This window comes from Nomia melanderi, chromosome 5 (assembly GCF_051020985.1).
Source record: "Nomia melanderi isolate GNS246 chromosome 5, iyNomMela1, whole genome shotgun sequence".
In the NCBI taxonomy this organism is placed as follows: Eukaryota; Metazoa; Arthropoda; class Insecta; order Hymenoptera; family Halictidae; genus Nomia; species Nomia melanderi.
In genome coordinates, this window is record NC_135003.1 from 231,083 (window position 1) to 255,871 (window position 24,789).

The window sequence follows — 24,789 nt, forward strand, 5'->3', positions numbered from 1 at the left end:
AACTCGAAGAGTGTAAACGCCGGTGGTGGCGAACGAGGGATGGAGCAGCGTCGGGAAGAACTACCTCGAGACGGCTGGAACAGCTGGCACAGCGGCTGAGAACGCGACGCATAGCGTCACGAGCCAGGACGTTGTTCGTGCACAACGACGACGACCACGACGACCACGACGACCACGACCACGAAGAAACGAAGAAGCTGGACCGAGGAGACGCGGCGACGACGAAAATACAGCAGGGAAGACGAGACACGTCGGGCCGACGCGACGCGACGCGGCCGAGGCGACGTTCAGCAAGGACTCGGGAGAGATCTGCCGGTGACGTCGTCGTCGGCGCGACGCGAACGCGGCTGGCCGCGAAGAGGGTGGCCCCGACGAACCTCAACGCCTCGACTCCATGTTCCCCGCTAGCTAGCACAGATCTACGCGATCGCGTCTGCTCCGAGGAAAACTAGGTCACCAAGTCACTAGCCAGCGCTCCACTCCGATTCGCGCCGCGCAACGAGATATACCCTAGGATCCTTCTGCGCGACCCTGCGTACCGCCCGAATTCGAGCCACCCCCAGTCAATAGGTTATCTCCGCTCTGCCGGAGAAAGTATGCGTGCTTTGATGAATTTACGAATATTTCAGCCTCGTGTGGCCTAGCTGGGTTCCCATTTTTACCATTTTTTTTATGGAACTTAGTTTCACACGTTCATATACAATACATATACGCGATGATCAACGTCATTTCATCTCGCATAAAGGAAATAATCTTCACGTGTGTAGATAATAAGTTTCACGTGTGTTTGTATTTAATATCGTAAACCATGGTGTAACGTGTAGGAAGTTGATGCAATTCTTTTCTTGAGTTTTATTTGCATTTTATAAAGCATTTTATAATTTTTTGCGTTTAATAAAATATTGCGGCTATGAAGATTGCTGTTGTTGCAAAATGAAAAGGATCTGGGACACGGATGGGTGAATAATATTACGTAGTATAAGAAAGTAAGTAAATTTGTTATGTTCTTGCACATAATTCTCAGTGTAAAAACTTTATTATTAGGATTATTATAGTAATGGTAAGTATTAGCTGATTTTTTTCTCGAAAACCTAAAAAACTAGTTTAACTCTAAGTGATAATTGAATGAATATCTATAAAGTATCTACATCCTGTGTTATTTTTGTTTAAATTTTTAAAAAGGATTGACTATATCTTACGAGGAGGGGTTGTAAACGGCGTAGCTTCGATTTTAACGAAATTCTGCGGAATTCTGTTATTCAACAGCCAAATACGATATTTTTTATTAGCTACAGGAACTCCAGTTTAAGGGGTGAATCTACCTTCTAAGGTTCAGTGCACAATGGGGAACCTTTATGACACAAAGGACACAGTAGCAAGCGTATAAGTAGGGATACATTAATTCACATATTCAATTATGTCGTCATACAGCATGTTATACTACGAAAGGGGGTGAATTTTTACGAGAAAATAAATTAAAAATGAAGAATATCTGGAATAAAATTCTATATATATTAACCTTTTGGCTACAACGGGACTAGCCTCAAAGCTATACCTCTGTACGGTTTGACTATAAGGTTTGACGTGGTCTGCGGATCATAAATGTAGCACTGCGATTTCAGACTGATAAAATTTGCCACTGTACAATTACATCAGATTAAACTATAATGTGCACAGCCATCGATGATAGAGAAAGAATTGAACCATTATAGTGGTATACCATTCAAAAAGGCGAGGGCTTGAACAGAAAGGTTTGCTCCGCTAATGCTAGAGGAAGAGAGTGGGATATGGGCGTTCATTGTGTCGCTGATGTGAGAAGGCAACTGTCTTCCGCCTTTCGAGGCGGCAGCACAATAACGCTCGATGGAAATAGTTTCCAGCAAAAACTGGGTCATTCAGGTAACATATCCAATCAAGCAATAATAATGGCAACCTTGGAGGTGGAAACTAGGGCGAAGCCGGCGGCAAACAGGGATTCGGGATACGAAAATTGGAGCTCCGATACGATATCGCGGGGAAACGTACGAGTCCTTTCACACTTTACTTTCTCATCTAGCGTTCCTTGACCTTCATATCCATCGTTACTGTAGAAAAATAATTATTTCACCCTCTATGCCACGAATTATGTCACTCTTACTTGTTCCTATTATCTGACATGAAAACCAAATTGTTTTCTATTGCACTTCTTTAATAAGGGACTGAAATTGGCTTAACGTATTCTTTATTCTGAAAAAAATATGAAATGAAAAGATCGAAAATGTATTTGTTATACGATGCATGCCAATGAATTGTAAAGTTAACTTTGATTGAATCACGTATTTCTTGAATCTGAATGTTTTTTATTATCATTGGATGTGACGGGTTATAATGTAAATTAAATTGATATGCCGTAAATTAAGTTACAAAAAGTTAAATTAAAATAATTTTAGAGCATGGAAGATTAAATTATACTGTTCAAAGTTCATGAAAAAGATTATAAATACTTCTTTGCATTAAACATGGACGAACAAGTTTAATACCTTCAAGTCGTTCATTAAATTATTTTAAAACAGTATAACAACATAATGGTGGTTGATAAGAAATCTTAGAATTACTGAATCGTTTTAACCCACTGATCCTTAGATTCTTTAATGCGATTAAGCATGGAGAAGCTACACTATTATTTACGAAGGAATCGGTACAGCGAGGTTCACCAATGATACAACTCCGGAAATTCATGAATTTTTAATGTCGTCGTTAAATGCATTCTCGTGAACTGTGAATTGTTATTCTTTAAAAACATTCAAGCAGTTTAAATACTTCCAATACACTTGGGCAGAAACAGAAAGGAAACAAAAATAAATAATTTACTTATCAAACAGTTCATTTACAATCAGCGAAGAATTAAAGTATACAGAACGTCATATTTAATTAACGCTAAAAATATAGACTAGTGGAAGTGCTCCGTTTTCTTTTTCAGCTTTATATTCGTAGTACGTCCACGTTTATTTTGAATGATGAATATTGATAACAAGAAAATAGTATTTCATTTCGATTTAGAAAAAGTGAATAACATTTATATTTGCTAATCGCTTTTAATCGACTGAATTCGACTGAATTTTTAATCGACTGAATTTTGAATTCACTACAAGTATCACTCGATATTATAAAACAAAGGATTGGAAAGAAATGAAAAAGCTTCATATATTCTTGGGGCTTTCACTCGAAACCAAAAGGATATCACTAAACCATGTCCTAAAAAAATAAAATAATTTTTGTGTGTGTGTATCCAATATATTTTTCTGATAATTTTAAATTTTCAAAAATATTATGAATACATATACAATTTTTATATAGAGAGACGCGAAGATTTTATAATCATCATTACCTTTTTAAATGCAATACCTAATAGAATCATTGAATATAATACCAAAGTATTTTGCTATTTCTTTATTCATTTCGTCGGTTTTTATTTTTCTTATAGTTCTTCCATTTTCTATTTAATCTTTTGAAAATAATATTAATCGCCTTTCTTACAATTTAACTTTTTCGTTCCAACTTTGACGATGTCCCATTTCCGTTCACTTTCTTCATTTTTCTCATTAGCTCGGTTAATAGTGGACGGTTCGAGTTGCATTCATTACTCTCGTGTTTCGTTCTCGTGACTCACCCTGTACATAGCATCCATAACGGAGTCGCAGGGCGGGCGACGGAATTCAATCTGCGAAAGACGCGTAGAAACGTGGCCCAACCGCGCCCATCCTCGTTAGAATGACGCTTCGGAAAAACTATACGACGATGCTTCTCTCTTGCTTCCCTCCTTTTTTTCGTCGCTCGTACTCCCGAATCAATAATCCTGAACAAGGAGCAGCCTTTCTTTGACCGTAGGAATTCAAAGGCCATCCCCTTTTGTCTGCATTCCGTCTTGCGAGAGGCTCGACTTGCTTTTTCGATTCTTCGCACATATTGCGTCAAACGAGCGAATGAATGCGTTTTAATAACAGTTAGCTTGGCAAACACAAAATCTACTATATTTAATATCAAGGTCAATGTTTGCATAGCTTATCTTTATCAAATAAATTTTATTTTTCAAAATGGAACAACAACGGAAAGTATGTCATACCAGCTGCTTATTCAATTGCTACAGTGAACAATAAGTTGTTTAAGCGTTTTTCTTCAACTTTTATCAAATGTGATACACGTGTCCGTCTTTCTATAAACATATTCTTTTTCTCAAATAAAATTCATTCTTTACCTTCTGTAACCTTTATCATTTTTTCCCAATGAAAATAACATTTGCTGAAATTAAATCGTTACCAGTTCATTGAGGCGACAGAAATTTACTTATTGATTGTTTATACAAATTCTCAGTTGTAGATTTATAAACAATATAGTTAGACAAAAATGTCAGTATTTTTATATTAAGGTGACATTCTGTTCATATCCGCACGTGTACAGTGTTAAACTTTATAAAATATTTATATCATTGCGTTTAAAAGGTTGAAAGATGCTATTCATGCGTAAGAAACCGCAGCTACTAATAATGGAGCAACTATTGATTTTATGCATTCGTGGCATTAGATGCAAACGCACAATAAATAACAACAGGAGAAAGTTTCCGATATCTTTATGCATTTACAGTTCATATAGATCTTGAAAAGAAAAGAAAATCGTGACATTTATGCATCTCCATTTTTTTATATCATTTTCGAAATATAAAAAATATACGCGAAACAAAATTCTATTTGATCTGATAATCAATAGTAAGGAGTGTAACATTTAATAATATTCTTGCTTCATCTTACTTTAGTGAAGTTTTTAATAGAGACGAGGAATTTCTGTTTAATACTAGATACACTAAAATGACCGGTTTAAATATGTATTCATAAACCTTTTACTTCAAATTAAATTTTAAAGTTCTTTGTAGGATTATGAAAATTTTTATTTACATCTATCCGACTATTATTGTAAAAGATTCCGTTTATTGACTCCGTTTTTTCTGAGATGTGTATGTGGTATACCTACATATACCAACTGGTCAGAATGATCGGTTATTATTAAATTTTACCGAGTACTAATACAGCTTTGCATACTCCTCAATGTCTTTCCGATTAGTCCCTATTCTTATCATTTACGTCATTTTCAATGTCAGGATTTCACTTTGCATTTTTGGATCTTCCTCTGTTTCCTCTATACACAGTAATGAAGCGCGACGTCTTTTCTGCTTTCATATCATTCTTTGCGTGCGTTTTTTATGGGCTGTCTGGGTAATGTTGGTTGGCTTCTGTGCTAAAAGTGTTACTGAAATTACATATTCACAGGTAATCACCAGTTGTACAGTTTTCATTACCAGTAGATTTTAATGATTGAGATATACAGCAGAAATTACAAACTGTGGTTTATTTTGTGAAGTTAGAGTTTTTTTGTAACTTCACATTATTATTGGAATGGTAAGTAAATCGTTAGTAAATATTTTGGTACTACAAAATTTGAATTTTTAGAATTTTTTTTATCCAGGAATAAATTGTTATTGAAAAATAGAAACCCTTTCGAAAGAGCCTGAATTACTGGAATACAGGAGTAACAACAGGCGAAGATTGCACTGGAGATGACGATAGTAATTTTTACCATGAAAATGGACTCTGATACATATTTCGGGGAATTCACGCCAAAGAGAATTTGTATGTCCATCCTCAGATATCGACAGTGAAATGGAGAATATTTCCAATATACAAATACGGAGGAAAACAATTAGGTTGCCATCAGATTCTGACGATAGTGATCAAGAGGTTGAAATTTCTGATAATGGGACTATGTGGACACAAATAAAACATGGATCTACTCCATGAAAACCACAGCGAAGTACCATTTTCAAAGCATTTGGTGGTTCTACAACATATACAAAAACAAATACAATCGAAAGTAAAATTTGCAATGCTATTTTTTGATAATAAATAAAAGCATTACAAACTATATTAGGAAATGTACAGAATTGGAGGCTTCTAAAGTTCTTGGAAGAAAATGGATTCTATCAGAAGAAAAATAAACGCATTTTTGGCGATTTTATGTAGACGTGGTACGTATGAAGCTAAAAATCTAAAATTGTCTTGCTTATGGTCTAGAAAATAGGGATGAGTCCTGAAATTTGTAGAAAAACGATAACTAGGAAAGATTTTACGGATATTTTGCAATTTATACGCTTCGATATGAGAAATGAGCGAATTCGACGGCTGTAAAACCATAAATTTTCCTTGATTTCAAACGTGCCTTGATCTCAAGCTTGCATTGACTAAATTAAAATATTTTTCGGCTAAATTAGGTATATATCAATCGGCCAGAAGCAGGTATATATTAATTCTTGGTATATCTAGTGTTAAATATCATTTCTTTCTGTTCATTTATGAAAAATAATGAATTAACATAAATAATTCTAAAAAGTTTCGATATAACCTTTTATAAAAAATGAATTTAAGTTACTAGAACTATTGACTGATCAAGGTGATGAGATTCTCCAACATTTTATTAAAACATCGCGGTTACGAAGACTATTATTAAAGCAAATGGTGTCAGAAAGTTTCTAAAAGCAAGGATCAAACAAAAAATTTTATTTCTTTTGCTCACAGTTTTACCATGTTCTCTTTAACATACGTCGCTAAACTTCGTTAGAATATGTTACTGCATTTTGTAAGCTAGAATTTGCACTGTATACACAAAGTTCTGCAGTAGTCTCATTAGTAAACTGCAGATTTTATGTATCTTCGACAAACACGACCACGTGTAATCCAAAACAGAAATAATTTCAGCAGAAATTATGAGCGTTAAGTTTTAACATACCTTCAACTTACTAAAGTTTTTAAGGCAAGAAACAAATTTCTATTCGACTCTTATTTCTTCGAATTCTTTCAAAACCTTCGATTTCATACAGGGATCTGCAGGGTGCCCATTACAACCGACAAGTTACAATCACTGTAGAAACATATTTAAATACACTCATGTACAAATAAACCATTCAAACATTAAAAAACATTTGTGGTCCACAAATATACGCTAATTCCATCCTTCCACCATAAATCACAAACCACTGCCAAAAACCGTGTACCGAGATCTCCCACCATTAACTTAAAAACACGTGTCATCAACGATTAATTACATCAGATCCGATTCATTCAGCGGCCGCTCATAAATAAAGATGCCAATTAGAGTGTTCCCGGCGAGTGTGCGTGCACGTGTTTTTTATTTCACCCAGTATTCCCGACAACTTTCCCGTTTCCTCGGTAACGCTGTCCGCACTAAGAAAAATTCTATTTCTGGCGCGGACATAAAATTTCGCACGCCATTATTTACGTCTGCTCTTTTCTTCCGATCGGCGCGAGCGCGGCTGCCCCGGGTGATTGGAATATCCTGTCGAGCGTGAAAACCCATCCCACAATATTTTACCGAGCGCTAACAACGACCGACGGAATAAACGCGCGGACTGAGCGCATCCACCGGCGCGGCTCGGCGGATTCCTTCTCGCGGAACCTCCGCCCGATGGAAACCGATCGTCAATCATTCCATTAATCAATCCGGCTGGACCCGGCCGCGAGAAAGCGGTGACTTTCATTTTATTAATCATTCGAGCGGATCGATTGACACGTTTGCTCTATTTTATGGCCGGAATTATGCGTTCAAGAGCGGAAAAGAAAGGAAGGGGAACGCATTCGCAGCGCTCTTGACTACAGAACAAACCGACTGTTAGAAATGGATGAAACTGTTGCGCGATAAAAGCTGAGGATTAAGAACAACGAACCATGGATGGTTTCGTTGTTTTATTGTACGAGAACGGATTTCTGTACCTCGGAGCCGGACTAATTGAAGTTGGCTTGCTTTCTTTTTAAATTAATTATGCGTATCGTCTTACGGACCTTTGTTTTATTTCGCCAGTAGGATTGGGTTATGCAAGGTGCGATCGCAAAATTTGAGGATGTAATTTGGGAAACGCGATGTGAGTGATTTTTAGAATTTCAAATTTGAGAATTTCATCGTCCGAGTTTCTGTTGTGATTAGTTTTAATGAAAGTTCTCGGAAAGATGTCACTTTATGGAGAGCTTGTGACCTGATATTCTATTTTACTCAGTTTAGCACACTTCTGAAAGTTGAACAAGTTATAGAAATTGAATCTCAATTCGAAGGATGTTGAGTAAGATATTTTTGGAAAAATGATTTTAAATCAATCACCGCTGAAAATCGTAGAACACGTGAGACATGTTTTCGTAAAAGAAATAACTCAACTGCATAAAGACCATAGTTAACATTAAATGTACTACGCCTGGTCAAATGACCCTTCCGAATGAAAAAAATGCATGTATAGTTTTTCGTTCTTGTTAAAAACAAATGTTATTATTCAAAAGTTACTTTGTGCATTGTTTCCGTATCAAATTAACATCCACCTATATTCCCTTCGCAAAAATATGATTGGTAGCTATGTGCCGGTACGTTTAGTGTTACTAAAACTAATAGAAAAGCTTGTGGAATAAACAACAGAAAATAATATTTCCCAATTTCATATTCTAACATCACACCTATCGTAGTTTGCGAATTATGTCCCAGAATTTTCTGAATCCATCTTACATTTATGCTACGTATGAATTATTAATAATAGAATGAATTACTTTCAAAGTAACCATGCTACTGAGGATGGTTATTAACAGAATTTAATCGAATTAATATCAGTACCCCGCGCTTTCAGTTGATCCATCATGTTCATGGTGTATCAATTATTTAGTCAACAATCGAGATTTACACCTATATTTTTGTGCGCGTAAGTTATGTTTACTGAATAAGTCAATCAATTGGGGAGGGACATAAGTGTGCCATAGAAATGGGAGATAACAAATGTATAAAGTTTACATACTAGAAGATAATAGAAAAGGTGTAAATTATAACTTGCTTTACATTCAAATGACTGTACATTATTTCCGGTAGATTTTCCCGAAGAATAATGACTTCCGCGTTAAAAAATGAATAATAAGTAAGATCATTAAAAATGTATGAGTTTATTAAATATATTAGCAATATTTTTAACGAATTCAGTGATTTCCTTCTACGGAAATAAAAGAGAAAGGTCTCACGAGCAATCTTTCAAGAGTTAACATTAGGGTGATGTAATAAATGTTTCCGGCGTTGCGTCGATCATGAAACAAGAATAAATAAACTGCAAGCGTCTTCAATTAATTATTTGCTTTATGCATCAATTCGTAAATGAAGAATGAAATAGAAATTAGTTTGTTCCCATCGAAACTATTATAAAAGTAAAAAGACAATAGAAATGTTCCATTGAATTCCGTAAGATTCAATCGTATTTTGAAGCAGAATTAAAAATCTGTATCATTCTGCTAACCACCAAATAGTTCCTAGATGACCATCGAGCGACTATCGATTGACCATTGACTAACCATCTAGTAATCTTCAACTGACCATTGATTGACCGACAAATGACCATAGTCTGACCACCGACTAACCATCGTGTGACCACTCGTTGACTAGCGATCTACCATATTAGTTCTCCTTACGCGAATCTGTATTATTAGGGGATAACAATGACAGAATGAGACAACATTAAGTTTACACCATCGTGTGTCAACTTAATCGAAACCTTTTCCAAAAAAATTATTAAAGGAATTTCAACGTATAATATTTGTTTATTTGGTACTCCATGAAGATGAATAAGAAAATTAATCTTTTTCGTCAATTTGAATTCATAAAATTAAAATTCATTAAACTATGTGTCATCCATTTTATTCGGCAAATTTCTTTGAGCGTATTTATTTATTAACATTTATTGATACAAGATCGTATAAATGTAATATTGAAAAAGAAAACAACAAAAGTTTGTCGGCAACATAATATAATGAATATTTTATTTTAACATTTAAACTTGGAATAAATATTTAAAACGAAAATAGATAACACGTCATAGAAATGTTGCATGTGTAGAATATTTAAAACAATAAATAAAATAGAATTTAAAAGGAGATGTAGTTAAAACACACTGGAACCTATAATATATTATTAAAATTACATCTATTTCAAGAGTCATTAAACAGACGCAGAATTCTCTTCGAGACGAACTTATATATCATTAAAACCCGAGAGTAGACGATTAATTACGAAAGCGATATCATTATATCTTGTCGAATCACTCGCTTTGCAATCGATGTATCGAAATCTCTTCATTGAGAGAGAATACCGGTAATGGCCGTGAATCATTAAGATATCGTGAATCGCCCGGAAATGGAGAGACATGACGAAAGCGATCATCGACCAAAACGCAGGTGCATAAGAAATGTTCTCACTTAACATATATCCTTACACGAATTCAATTAATAATTATTTTAAGATCTATTAATAAGGTTTCCATTCTTTTCACTTTTTTTATTTTAATTTGATTCGCTTCGTTTAAACCTTTTACAGCAAATATGGCCTTACTTATTATACTTCAACTTTTGCCACATTTATTTCTTTATTTGTTTATACGTGTCTATCTATTTGTATTTCTTGTTTTGCTGCACTTTAAGTCCTTTTTTTCTGTAAGAGCGCGTACACAATAAAATTTTAATATTTCCCCGCCATTTTGATATAAATAGTAAGTATTTACGTTTATAGTAACAAGTAATGTAACTTTCGAGGCATTAGCGTAACGTTAAAATCAAACGTTTTTGCAACCACGAAATCAGTTAATTAAGAAAAATTAAAATTCTCCCAAGTTAATGGACAATGATATGCATCAACTAATTACATCGATACGTATGAAACCATTCTCGAATAAAAACAGACGACGCGAATGACGGTTGAGCAACTCGTTTCAATGAATATTAAAGTTCAATATGTCGTTGTCGACGTAGTAATAATGACATAGAAATAATTCTCGATAATTATGCAGGAATCCTCGTAGACCTAAATTAAAAGGGAAACATCGTGGCTGGTACGCAAGAACCGCATAAACATAACGCGCAGGAACACGCCTTAAACCTTTCGCGACTGAAGAAAGCGAAGTCCGCGCGGGCAAATTAATGAATTTTCCATTTGCATTCAATTAAACGGAGCCAGGCCCCGTATCCGAGTTGCGAACACATGATAAACATTTAGCTAGTCGAACCCGGGAGTAATTGCGCTAAAAAGTAATGGGTAAGAAGGTTCTAATTAATTGCGCCCGGCGAGCGTATGTTTCTCATGGCACGAATGGAACGCTCGTTCATAAGCTCCGGGGCCCCGGCCGTGTTTTCTTTCGCGGATGCTCCTTTTTTCATCGAAGTCTACTAGCGACCGCGTTGAACACATATGTCGGGCTGGTTCTTGTCGGCTCTTCGCAGTCACCGCGGCCAGTTAACACGCTCGCGACGCCCAGCGAAATTCATAAAACCCGTTGCCACCCCGAGGTTCATTATTTTACATGACTAGAACGCGATTCTTTATTCATTTGTAGCTTCTGGAGTTCATTGAAAAGATAATCAAATAGATGTTTGAATATTTCGTTACCGATGAAGTAATTTATTTTACATATTCATATTGTCTTCATAGATAAATATATTCACATGTAAAGTATTATAGTAAAGCATTCGAATTTCTATTTTATTACTTTTTTTTAAATAACATTCTTTATCTTGTATATATAAAATATTATGAAGAAATATCCAAAATTTTATTGCACTAATTCTCAAAAATGATATTCGTTATCAATAATTTATCATTCCAAAAATATTTTGTTATTATTCTTATACATCTTTTCCTTCAAGCCACTCAGATTATTCATACGAAACAAAAATTGCTTTCACGTTGTGAAAAATATAAATTTATTCCAAAAATTTGCAGAGTCAAACCTTTTTTGTCTATCTCTAAAATATATTCTTAAACAGATTTACAATAGCTTATCTGGCGAACGTTTCTAGCCGTGCACGTATCACCATAAGCTAGATGTTTCCAATTCCACGATACGGCAACTCAAAAATTGTATACCTTCGGCGAAATCATAGATTTCCATATTTCTTAAATCTTGTTTCGAAAGGAAAAAGTTGATTCAATATATTTCTATAGCAAAAATGTAGGCTCACGTGAAGAAATAAAATATTATTTCTGTTCATTTTAAATAAAACCTTTACGCCTTCCTGAAAAGACGAATTCTATCTATTTATCTTATATGTGCCCCGATGCGAACCGCGTGAAATTGAATTCGCTAAACAAAACGGAATTTGTATTGCCTTGGCCTTACCATGTGTATTCATGCGAGCTTATGCAAAACATACAGTTTAATGGATACGCATAATAGTGGGAGAGGTTTAATTAATACGGTCGCGAGCAGTTCCGAAGCAACCGCGTGAACTTCGTAAAGGAGTGGCAAAGGCTCTGTTAAACTAACAAGCGTTTCTTAACACGTTCTCCCTTCAATGGGTCAACTGGATGCTCTCACCCGACGATAAATAATAATGTACACAATATAAACTAATGGGTCATTGTCAGACCGTTGTTCATGCAGAAACACTTTGTGCAGTTTAAGTAGATTAAACGAACAATATAAAGAACGATGAAAATAATCAAAATATTCAAAAACATGATTTTACGAAAATAATATCTATACCTTTAACACTAAAAGTACCACGACCAACCAAATACTGAGTTTTGAAATTTCATTTAAAATTCTCCATCTCTTTTCGCCCATTTAACTATCAATTCTTACGTTGTTCAATTAATCAGTTTTTCAAATATTATCTTTTTTTTCGTTCGCATTTCCACTAAAGAAAATTTATCGTCTAATTTATTTGTCTTTACTCTGTAATCAACTACTTGATTGATTACGGTAGAACTAAGTATGTGTAAAGTGCCGGTACGTTTAGTATTAATATTAAACAATATAAAACGAAAAAGGAACACTTGGATGATCTTTAAAGTTGATATTTGCTACGTGCAAACTGATAATTGTATACAATCATTTATTTATTGTATCTTTTCAGATTAGATTTTTTTAAACATACGCAATTGCTGCAGTTAACATCACATTAAAAGAAAGTACAAAACCTCGTGTACCCCAATCTTTTAATTAACTTAATTTGGTTATAGTGATTTTATTTATTCTAATTTTAAATTTGTAACTAGCTCGTCCAGACGAAGGGAAACTGAAACTTTATTCTGTCCGCGTAAGTGACCGTATCAGGATGTTAAAAATCAAATATACAACATGGAAATCTCTGTAGATAGGAGTTATTCGGAAGCACCTGAATACATCTCGAGGGTGGCGGTAACAATGAGACGGGCTCGTAACTTATAGCCCGTGGATTAAACAACAGTTAATAGGACTCCAAGGACTTTTTTCGCTGCGCGGAAACTTGATTTGCGCGGCGTGCGTAGAGTTAATGCATTCGGTCAGGGAAATAGAAGGCTTTCATCGGACAGATCAGTGTTCCATGAGAGGATGTTGTATCAATAATCATAACATATCACCGAAAAACTGATCGCCTTTCGTGAAGAAATATTTCTAAAACTAAATATAAAATTTGGTTATTTACGTATTATACGGACCATCTTTGTTTCTTAACTAAAGGTCGCGCTAGTCAGTGATTTGTGTTCGTCTGGGCTAGTATTTATTTAATATTATAACACATAATTAATATTTTATTTCTTAAAAACAAAGGTAGTTCTTATAATACGTAAGTAATACAATACTGTTGGTGTATCATAAATGGCTGTTGACTGAGCAGTTGAATATAAACGATACTAATAAGCTTGGTGCACAAGCTAAATGTCGACTTGCTATTTCAGAAGTAAACTAATTATTTTCTTGGAACAACCAAGTTACATAGCAAACAGAACGGTTTCGAAGAGTAGATTTCTAAAATTCAAATTCCAGTTGAAGATAAAAATTCACAGTTCATAGAAGAATTAGACACATGATAAACAAAAGAGTGCTGAAATCGTTTCGACTTCTTTAAAACTTCGAAGAGTATTTAAAGCTTAAATATTTATAAACAAATCGAGAAAACATGAGACTTATTTTTCGTTCCCACATTCCCTTCAATCGATGTACTCGATGCCTTAAAAAATCCATTTTGCGATTAACTACATCTGGTTGACCTTGATAGGGGAGAGTGGCGTAAATTGATATATCATTTACGGCAGTTACTTTTGTAATTAATTATAAATATTCAACAAATTTCACTGTGGCAAAGTAACTCTGCAAAAACTTTGCTTAGTTTCCGTTATTGAGAAAATTTTACTATATACCTTGTGAATCGATGCGATCTGAGCGGCTAATACAAAATCCAATTCCAAATTCAGTGGAACAACATTTATCCGATTACCGATTATCTGAGTTTCGATTATGCAAATTACACTACGTATCCACCAATGTCCACGTTTTCAAACACATTTCCTTCCTACTTCAAGTGTCTTATATTAATGTCCTGTCTGAGTTTAATGTACACAGTTAGATTTCATTTATATCAAAAGTGCTGAAAGAAACCACTAATGGCGAAATTGCAAAATAAATATTATTCAATGCATCAAAAAGAGTATAAATGAAACTGTTTAATTCACTTTTCCGTTCCCATGTTTAATTCATAAATTCAGTCATTTCAAACCGATTATTCGAAAAATGGATTTGTCTCCCAATTACAATAGAATCTCAATTAACCGATTTAATCGGATAATAATGACTCAGATAAAAGGAGACCCCAAAAGAAATTCTTCAAAGCATGTTCAATAATCTACGAATAAATTTCTGAGTTTGCGGGTAACTAAAACTGTGAACGATCTATATCGCGAAAATAGTGACTCGGTAAATCAAAATGCTACAGTAGTTTAGATTATCGGTATTCTACTGTATCATCACAATTATCGAGACACCGTGTATATGTGCGACGGTAGCAGCGAAGCCCTATCGATTTGCTCTCACGCTAGCGAGATGGACGAACGAGACCAGAGCGAAATAGAAGCAACTTCCGCATTCTCCCGTGAATGCGGCTTTAGCAGCCTCTCCGAAAACCGCACGCGAACACCGCCGGTTCCTTATCGGCTGAGAGGAGAAACGAAAACCGGGAAAAACTCGGATGATTCGTCCCCGGTCACGCGCGAACGCTTTTATTCACTTACCCGGGCGAGTCTGATCGTCGAAATTATTGATGGCCGGGAATCAAAGGAAACGGAACCGCGCATTCACTCAAGCGGAAGCCGAGAAAAATGCTCATGAACCCACCGGATATGTTGGACAAAAATGAGAAAGAATTTAATTAAGATCCTGGTGGAGAATATAGAATTTATTTGAGACATGTAGTTCAGTACTAACCCCTTAACTGGAGAATTTTTTTACGGGAGTCAACATTGCAACGCGGAGTTTTTCTCCGAGATTTCTCGCGATCTAACTTGTTAACTGTAGAATTTAGTTTGAAAAATCACAATCAGAATGTAGAATATACTTATCAAAGACAAGACAAATGCACCTATAATATATTCTAACGACAAACTAAACCAACACGAAGAAGAATTACCTGGTCATATGAAAAAATAAATAATCGATGAAATTGATTCGTTGAAGAAATTAATATCATTTTGAGTTTTAAGATTACATGTATACTCGACAAACGCAGTTAACTGATTAACGCGCTTTAATTCAGCTTCTTTTTCTCCCTTGAGTTTATTATTTTTTTTTACAACATAATTAGTTTTCTAATCATAACAAATACTTGCATAGAAAGTTTTGCGACCGCGCCGTATGGCGTCTAAATTTTATATGCTCTTCTATTTTCTAATTAAAATCTAATAATATCTCTTAAGCTGTGCTACTTTGTTTGAAATGAATGGACGAAATATAAAAATATGCATGTCTTTAATTTGTAGTACATGCGTCAAATATTTAGTTACATAATAACATTAATTTAAGTTTGATTATCTAGGATTAAGGGGTTAAAGAATTTTATGAGTTTGTTTTATTTTATTAAGCCTCTAGCGACTCAGGGTTTTTTTATCGATTTTTTAGAATTTCTGTTGCTTTTGTTAAGCTTTTCTAGATTTTTGACGGACATTTATCGTGTTTAATCATTCGCGGCATTTGTAAGTTTGTAAAATACAAGAAAACCTGTACAGTAAAAAATTTCAATGATATTTCTATCTTATTTTTACCATGAAGAATTTTTGTATTCAAAAGAACAGTTTTTCGTTTAGTCTATTTTGTTATTTAAATGATCCATGAAAGTAGAAACTTGGATAAAAATTCGAAATACCGATACATATGTATGTATACATTACAGGAGATGTTTGACGGAGTAAAGTGACGATACGAGCTCCATATATGGAAATTATTGTCTCCGGTAAAAAGAGAAAGTAAACAGATGCGGAGAAAGTTAACCGAAGACGTAATTTCGATGAAGATTAAAAGAAAAAAGGAGCATGATGTATGATGTGGTTTCCGACCTACGGCAAGCGAGGGTCACGCAAGTAATTAACAGAAAGACGGCTGATACCCTCGAGGGGTAAAACGAAAAGGAAAGGGAGATCAAGGTAAGTGGAGGATGCGACTAACTTGTACGGTGCAGCGTAAAGGGATTCTTTTAACTTTTTGTCTGTAACGATTCACGTCGAAAAAACTATGTATGATTGGGAGGTGAATAAAAAATGGACGTGAACAATTTATAAAAATTGAATAAAAACAGACCATGTTTTATGACCAGCGAATAAAAAAGGAACATGTATAATTCATAAAGGATGAGTAAAAAGAGACCACGTATATTTTATGAAACTTGAATAAAAAAAAGGGTATGTATATTTTATGAAAATTGAAATCAATACTAGTCCAAGTTTTATTCTAAATCGCTCAGTTTTATTCTGAATCCAATTTGTACGACAGTTTTAGGTTACTCAAACTGAATCCTGTTAGTTCTTGGTTTCCCAGAATCGAACCCCTGTTTCTTGAATTGATGCTATTCGCGTCTACCCACGCCTAGATTGATCTCACAGCCCTTCGGTTCATGTAATTCGGGTTTCTCATTTATTCGTTGGATCGATTGGAGTATCTTAGATGAGAGTAAATGTGATTTGACCTACATGCGTCACCTACTGAATAACAAGTTGAATTGATTGAAATAATTTAGGAAACTGAGAGAAAATATACGTTCTCTATCTAGGTATATATTAAATGAAATGAATAATATAAGAAGCAAAACAGAATTCCTTGCGCAAGAATAAACCACAAATATGAAGCGATGGATTTTCATTCAGAATTTGTTTGTCGATAGTTATCCTCGAAGTCGAGGAATTTTCAAGTTTAATTCCATCGAAAACGAAGCCCCAAATAGAAAATAGTTATTCCACGGTTTCATACGATTTTTGTCTACTCTTTCTGACTAAGAAGATCTTGCACAAGAAGTGTTATAAGAGTGTTACCGAAGTTTACAAATATCAGACATCGTTCGAAATTAATTTATAGCCTTCATTTAATCATTTGATTTGAGATAATATCTGTTTTGCGGCGCAACATTCAGAAAGCATCTCACTATTCTCAATACTTTGCAGTTCACTGGGATTAATCAAACATTGAGATTTCCAATTTCCAATGTGACGGAGCACAGTCTGAACCAGGAATTTCCTACATCTCAATCCACATCATGCTAATTTTAGCACAGGATTTCCAAAACTTTTGGGTAAGGGAGGATTGACCTCAATCCGGGTAATCGAACGCTGCTCGAGCACCGTCCCTTGTGTGCGGGCCCGCTCCTTCACGGTAAAGCGGGCCCACTCCCCTACAGTCTAACGGGACCTTCTCGACGCGGAGTCGGTGACGCACGCACCCTTACCACATCTCACTCCTCAGTGTCATCAACCAATAACATAGTTCCATCGTTCCACTCAATTCTGGAAGCCGCCGCGTACGTACCCCCACATTACCTTCTCCTTGGAAGTGTAGTCCTAAAACCCTCTCACGAGCAGTCAGTCACTGAACGCAATACTTTCAAAACATTCATAAGCTGGCAATGACGCACCCCAAATTTACACTCTCAATCAACTCAATACTTGCAAACTTTTCGCAAGTTTTGCAACCATAGAAAAACAACCTAGTTCAAATGACGCCACTAAACACAACTCAACATCTGTAGCTCGACTCCACTCACAAAGAAATAGTTTCATTTCTTACATAACATCAGTTTCTCAGTGGAATTATTCCTATCACCGTAAAAGGTAGGTATGCGTAAGCACATTCGGTGTCAATAATAATCGAAACAGAGATTTGAATTTCCTATTTACTCAATGTACAACAATATCTCTCGCACGTAATTGAAATCTCACACTGAAAATCGCAAAGAATGTGCTAGTAGTAACATGAGTATTACGATGATACTATAAAATAAACTAGTTACGATCTTGGACAACCGCATACAAGAGCAAACATATTGTTACGTGTACAAATTAATTCGATACCATTTCACTCAATCAAATGGACAAATGTACAAATCGAATATAAATTTAAATAATTCCTCAACGTCCTAGGATTAATCATAACCCCATAGTATTAATCGTTCAAACTCGAAAGTCGACTCACAGTTGCCACGCTGTTTATCGTCGCAAAATCAGAAAATACGACATTGAACATCGAACACAGTATAATATAACGACACATAAAATATTGGAACCAAATAGCTTTATCCCTTAATTGATGTACCATTATTCTCTATATTCGTAGAAAGCATCACGGACATAAAAAAAATAACGAATATTCGTAGTAAAAAGCTTAATACTGCAAAGGAAAAAAACACACCGAATTCATTTGTACACCAACTGCGTTCAAATGATATAATAGACTCACTTTTGCAGCCTGCGGCTCGATGTCGGTGAGCCGTTGCGCCCGGGGCCTCTCTTGAGCCGGCCCTGGCATCCTTTGTAGCCTCTCCGTGGATGAGGACGAGGAGGACGAGGATCCAGGCCTTTGGCCTGGTTTGCCACGCGCCAGGATGACGGCAGGATTTTACTTTCCTCTCGATTGAACCATTATTCCTCTTTCGCGTTCGTCTGCGCAAACAATTTGCCGTGAGTGCTCGAACGTCTTTATCGCCGCTTTTGTATCAACTAAAATATTAACTCGTGTATACGCGTACACGTGTATACGTGTGCATGTACATATATACACGCGAGCAGGTGTAGGTGTTACGACAAGCGTATCCGTGAATATCGAACGATCGTAAATACCGTGCGGATCACCCGTACGTATTCCCCGTGAACGCACGCGGACTGCCTTTAAAACCTTCGGATCACATCCCCGTAATTGGATTCAACGGATATTATTAACTCCGCTGTTTTCTACTTAAATCACCAATTAATGGGACGCGCGGTGCGTAATTTGCGAGTGTAAAGCCGCGATTCTTCTTTCTTATTTCACTTCGATGCGCGCGTGGCTCGAACTCGTTCACCGGTTTTTCTTTATCATTCCGTTTCGCGCGGAGCGTAATTGCCTTGGGTGCAAACGATCCTTTGGAAACATTAAAACGACTGAACGCGCGGCCATCGTTAATTGATTACCGCGGAGTAACAATCTAGCGGATGAGCGCTGTCTCGTCGAGATATACGCTCGGCAATGAAAAAGCTGACACTGCCGCGAAAGGAGCAACGTCTCTGGCGTCTAATGAAATCGCTAAACAATTCTCGTGTGAAGACTTCGCGACATCGACTCTAATAAATGTCGAGAGAAGATGGAACGGAATAGAGCACGAACAATAGAAACGAAATTCATGATGTGCTACAAGATTTCTGTCAACCCATGCCAAGTAACATCACCGGAGAAGAAAAGATCATTGAGATCGGACTTGAAAGTGAACACACCGATATATTCCGTGTACGAAACGATGGAGTGTCGGTTTAAAATATATTTAGCGTTTATTTATAAAATGTACATCTCTTAGTCTTGCCAATATTTATCATTACGTCCGATGACTTTGTTTCATCTTTGAAGTAAAGTGGAGAAACCCGAAATGGAAACACGAAAACGGAGTTAAGGCTGAAATTAACGTTTTACTTTTCCACGTATAAAATAGGAATAATTCATTGTTATTGCAAGAATAAACGGTTTGGATAAAGAAAAAATACAATTCTTCGGTACGTTTTCTGTTAATTTATTATTTTGTGAAAGAGTTAGTTGATTTTCGGTACAATTGATGCTTCAGTAACCCCTTCATCGCTGTTGGAAGTCAGTTTAAATCTTCAAACAAATCCTTTTAATTGGTTTCAACGGATATTATATTAATTCTGCGGTTTCCTACCTAAGCCGCTGTCAAATACGGGGTTATCCACTTAACTCGGAACCCTTTCGTGTGAGAACAAACGCGACGCGTATGAATGCCGTTACATACACTGTGCTCGAAGCTTTTCTGACTCGTTACAGAAACACTAATAGTTACTCTTTTCTTTTTTTAATATCTGTACTACATTGACAAAATGTTCAACAAATACCATTGGAGCCATGACTTTAAAAAATATTATTACGTCATGTTCTTTCGCAATGACTTAAATGAAAAATTTAATCATTAATGGATAATTATAAATTATTAATTTCATCATTTATAATTTATTTACATTTAAAATAAAAGTTTATCAAAGATTCATTTAAAATGGATTTGTTTATAATTACAATTATACGATTGTAATTGTAACTGGTACAAAAATATCGATTAAAAAATTTTTAGCCATTAACCATGGCTTTTGAAAAATGATTAAATAAACGCCGGTGGGTGAAGATCTTTTCAAATGTTTTAATCGTGCAGTTTCGCGTGATGTATAATTTCAGACACGAACGTTCCCTTTAAAACATTAAATCATTACGTAAACAAGCCTCCTTGGTCGATGTTCATAGCGACATAAAGCGAAAATACTGTAACGTCCGAAAATCCCACCGCAACAAAGGCCGTTCCGATGTAAACCGAGCCAGCTGGCGAATAATTCAATCCCCAAATGCAAGGTGCTTTTAAAATTGAGTTCTGGCTCGGTATTCACATGCGAACGGAACTTTCGCGGCATCCTAATAATATACACCGATTATATTTGTCCCATCGGTAACCGACCACGCGATTGTTCGCTTACGTCATATTTACATAATGTACCAGTATGCGGATACGTTTCCCAGAGAGGGTTGCTCGTATTCCGCCCTTCAACCCCTCGTGGACGAGAATATTTTGAAATGAAGGGGATAGTTTCCATGTGAATTGAAGTCACCCGTATTAGCATGCGCGATATTAAAAGCCGAGAAAAAATATACGTTTCAATATTACTATTGAAAGCAACCATGATCTTCATTATTACTGCCCTTAAGAATTATTGTTAATTAACACTAAACCTACACTAAACCTCAATATATGCACTTTTGGAGTTTGTATGATGAAATTAGAAAAAACCAGTTCAACCTGTTCGGAAGAACTAGTAGTATTAATAGTTCAATAAATTTTGTCATTATTAGCCTTGAATTACTGTTAATGGTACTTTCCTTGTCTACAACAGAACTTACTTTTTTTACGATTCAGTAATTTTAATTTTATCACATATTTAAACATTTTGGCATTTTTCATGGTTATGTGGTGTGGCCGAGCCTGTATGCGTTGTGTGTATGAATGTGTATGAACCGCGTGCCTGCTGAAGTGTTTGGAACGATACGTCGGACGAATGTTTTAGTTTTACAAATTGGGCCAAGAGTGCGTGTGTTTCTTTCGGAAAAAATGTGCGTGTGTAGTGCAAAGCAAGGTAAAAGGCGAGAGCGACCAAGCGAGGGTGTTTGACTCCGACGAGAGAGCGAATGACTTCATAGCGTAGCACGTAGTGCGGTGAACCCTAATACATATATATCTAACATTAAATATGTTATACGTTTAATAAGTTCGTCACAATTAACTATCCCTACTCACAATACCCATCCCACATTATTCTTGAAATGATGAAAACTAATTTTTTATACTTTCGATCGTACCAGATAATCTCATACAAATTTCGTTTTATAATATATAATAGAAGTATAAGAAGTGTATTTTATAATTTATTATAATTTTTATTTCTTTTCTTATTTATTGTTGAGGACATTTCTTTTAATATTACTCTGTCCATTTAAAACTAGAGGAAAGAAATGAAAATATTTATAAGAATATTTAATGCATTAAAAATGAACAATATCATTTGCAGTTTCCACTCGTAGCAATCGTGCGGGCTTACCCAACCCCTTAACCTAGATAGTACTGCCATCCCTTTAGAAGTAATTTGAATTTCTCGGAGAATAAATTTTCTCATAACTCACTTGACGTTGCGCATTTTATTATTCTCCTTTTAACCATTAGCATACCAAGGTCGGATGATCGACATTCTTTATCGGGGAAGCTGCTTAGAAAAGTCCGTGGCTTTTTTTATTGCAGTATTTCCGTCGCAATAATCTCTCTATCGAACTTAATGAAAATCATACTAGGAATAGCTAGAAATTGTGATCAAAACTTGTGAATTTCATTCTTAAGTTAAGTACATAATCAAAACAACAGGTTAAGGGTTGTAGTAACATATATTCCCTGAACAAGTATTTAAAATATCTTTAACCCATTACAATAGGAATAGATAGATAGAAAATTGCCTAGACATAAAAAATATTTGTTTTTCATTGAACATTCATAATTGGGGTCAATAAAAGATTAATCGGGGAACTTTCATTTTCAAATAACTTCTTTTTTATTATCACTTATTTTAATTTACAAGTTCTAGGTTTCACCAATGGAAAAGGATATAAACAATCATTAAACAATTTCTTTTTTATCATTGTATATTTCGATTTACAAGCTTCGAATCGCATCAATAACAAAAACTGTTAACAACAATAACATCTTCCATTTCTACCAAAAAATTAAATTTTTACTTTGAAGTCTCAAATGGATCTTCCAATGCTACCGCGATATTATGTGCATCAATGAACCATAAAAAGTAAGCAAATACTCGTCTCTTTCATATTACCGAAAACGCTGAAATTCATAAAAAAGAGAAATAAAAAATTGCCGGCAGAAAATTAGTTTCGGCAATATCTGGGTCAAGATTGGTATATACCCCGATAGCGCTTGCCTCGCTGAGAAATACAATAATAACCCGAACAAGAAGGAGGAATCGAGATAATCGTCGGTCAAGATGCTCAGGTGCGCGGTAAACGGACAAAGAAAAGTGAAAATGTCGGCGATAATTAGTTTCCTCAGATGCCCCGGCAGCAGCGGCGGCAGTGGCGGCAGTGACGACGGTGGCAGCGGCGGCGGTGGAGGCCCGATCTCATCCGTAAATCGGGAACACGGTGCAGATGAAAGTTTCATGGACGCGGCTCGCGACTAAAACGTCTGCGTTCGCCGCGCCGAAGGCAGTCAGGTGAATTTGCTGTTTTCAATCGCGGTGACCTTGCCGCGCAGCCTACGAGCAACACACGCGGCCCATAATGATCCCCTCGAACCTTAATCGTAGGAAAGTGTCGACGCGTCTCATTGACTCGGTTATAATCATCGGCGAGGAATGAACGCCTTCGATCGAAGCGTCAAGGCTCCATTAACCCTCGAATCGCGAATACAATTTCAACGCTTAAACAGCAGGCTATTTCATTCATGGACACGCCCAACCGCGGAAATTGCCGTTGCAAATGTAATACTGGGTTTACGGAATCTATCTGAGTCTTAATTTCACGCATATTGAATGTTATAAATTTTATTTTATCAATGTTTACTTTCCAATCTTCAAAATCTAAGTAAACGAACATTTCACACACTAAGCTATTCGGCTTTCTTGTACTGTTCCCTTTATATTTGTTTTATTTCTTGCTTTCCTATTTACACATAATTGTTTATCTCCACTTTGTTTCTGGTTATTTCTATTCTTTTTATCTGGAGGAGATACTGTGAAGTGGTTAATTTACTTTATACAAAAGAAATTGCAAAAATAGTAAAAAACGTAGTATCTCCTAGCAAATATTTTATATTTTATTCTAATTAAGGCTTTCTCCAGGTAAACATTGCAGACTTACTAACCAACCAAATATGTCCCAGTGATTTCTCATAATAAACGGTCCATACAATCAATTCAACAAAACTTATAGAAAAGTGTAATATAGTGTATCTAACTGTATCTTTGATATTGTAAAACATCGATTTCTTTCATAAATTGAAGGACGATTTACCCTGTACGAGTACAACTACTGTAAGAAACCCTAAATTATGAATATGTACACACAAATTAACAAAAAAAACTAAAAATCTCGAGAATCCGTATCGCAAATCCTGTATTTTATCCCAATTAACTGTCCACGCTGCCGAATCTCTCGCAGAAATAAAATAATTAACTCTGTCAGGTGTAAATGTGTCGCGTGACCGTGATATAATAATAAAAAGGAAATCTCCGCCTCGTTCTGATAAGACATAGCGAATCCACGAAACCATATAAACAGAAGGCGATCGTGTCAGATAGCATACCGGGAGTTGGATGTACGGGCTACGTTACATTCGAACCGACGCTAATTACACCATCTGCAGGAAGCGTTATACAAATTAACACTAAGTTCTATGGTTACTAACTTTCCAAAGTAATTAAGACACCGAGTTGAAAGTAAAACGCGAGGTGTATATTAAAAAAGAAAGGAAAGAAAAAGGAGAAGCAAATTCGCTACCGCTTTTTCTAAAGCGTTCGTGGTTACACGCCATGGTTAAACTGAGCTCTCGCTAATGTTTGTTGGACGCGACGAACGTCGCTATAAACGGGAAAAAATTAGTAGATTGTTTTTTACGCGTGCAGTCGCGCCAGCAGATGCATCGC

General features: G+C 35.8%; 1 protein-coding gene across 6 annotated transcripts in view; it reads right to left on the reverse strand.

Moving 5' to 3' along the window:
- The window catches only part of CdGAPr (GTPase-activating protein CdGAPr), a 70,932-nt gene that overhangs the window by 30,369 nt on the left and 15,774 nt on the right, over nucleotides 1-24,789 (reverse strand). For 4 of the 6 annotated variants that reach the window (XR_012998569.1, XM_031971638.2, XM_031971639.2 and 1 more), the window contains one exon: nucleotides 18,803-19,005. The exons of 1 other annotated variant lie outside the window; for it this stretch is intronic. Coding sequence is in view for 4 of the 5 variants with exons in the window: in XM_031971638.2 (XP_031827498.1) it covers nucleotides 18,803-18,871 (69 nt within the window). In the remaining variant the exon portion in view is untranslated. Of the gene's footprint in view, nucleotides 1-64; nucleotides 406-18,802; nucleotides 19,006-24,789 lie in introns of those variants that run through there. One more of the 6 variants, XM_031971646.2, reaches the window with a different exon arrangement.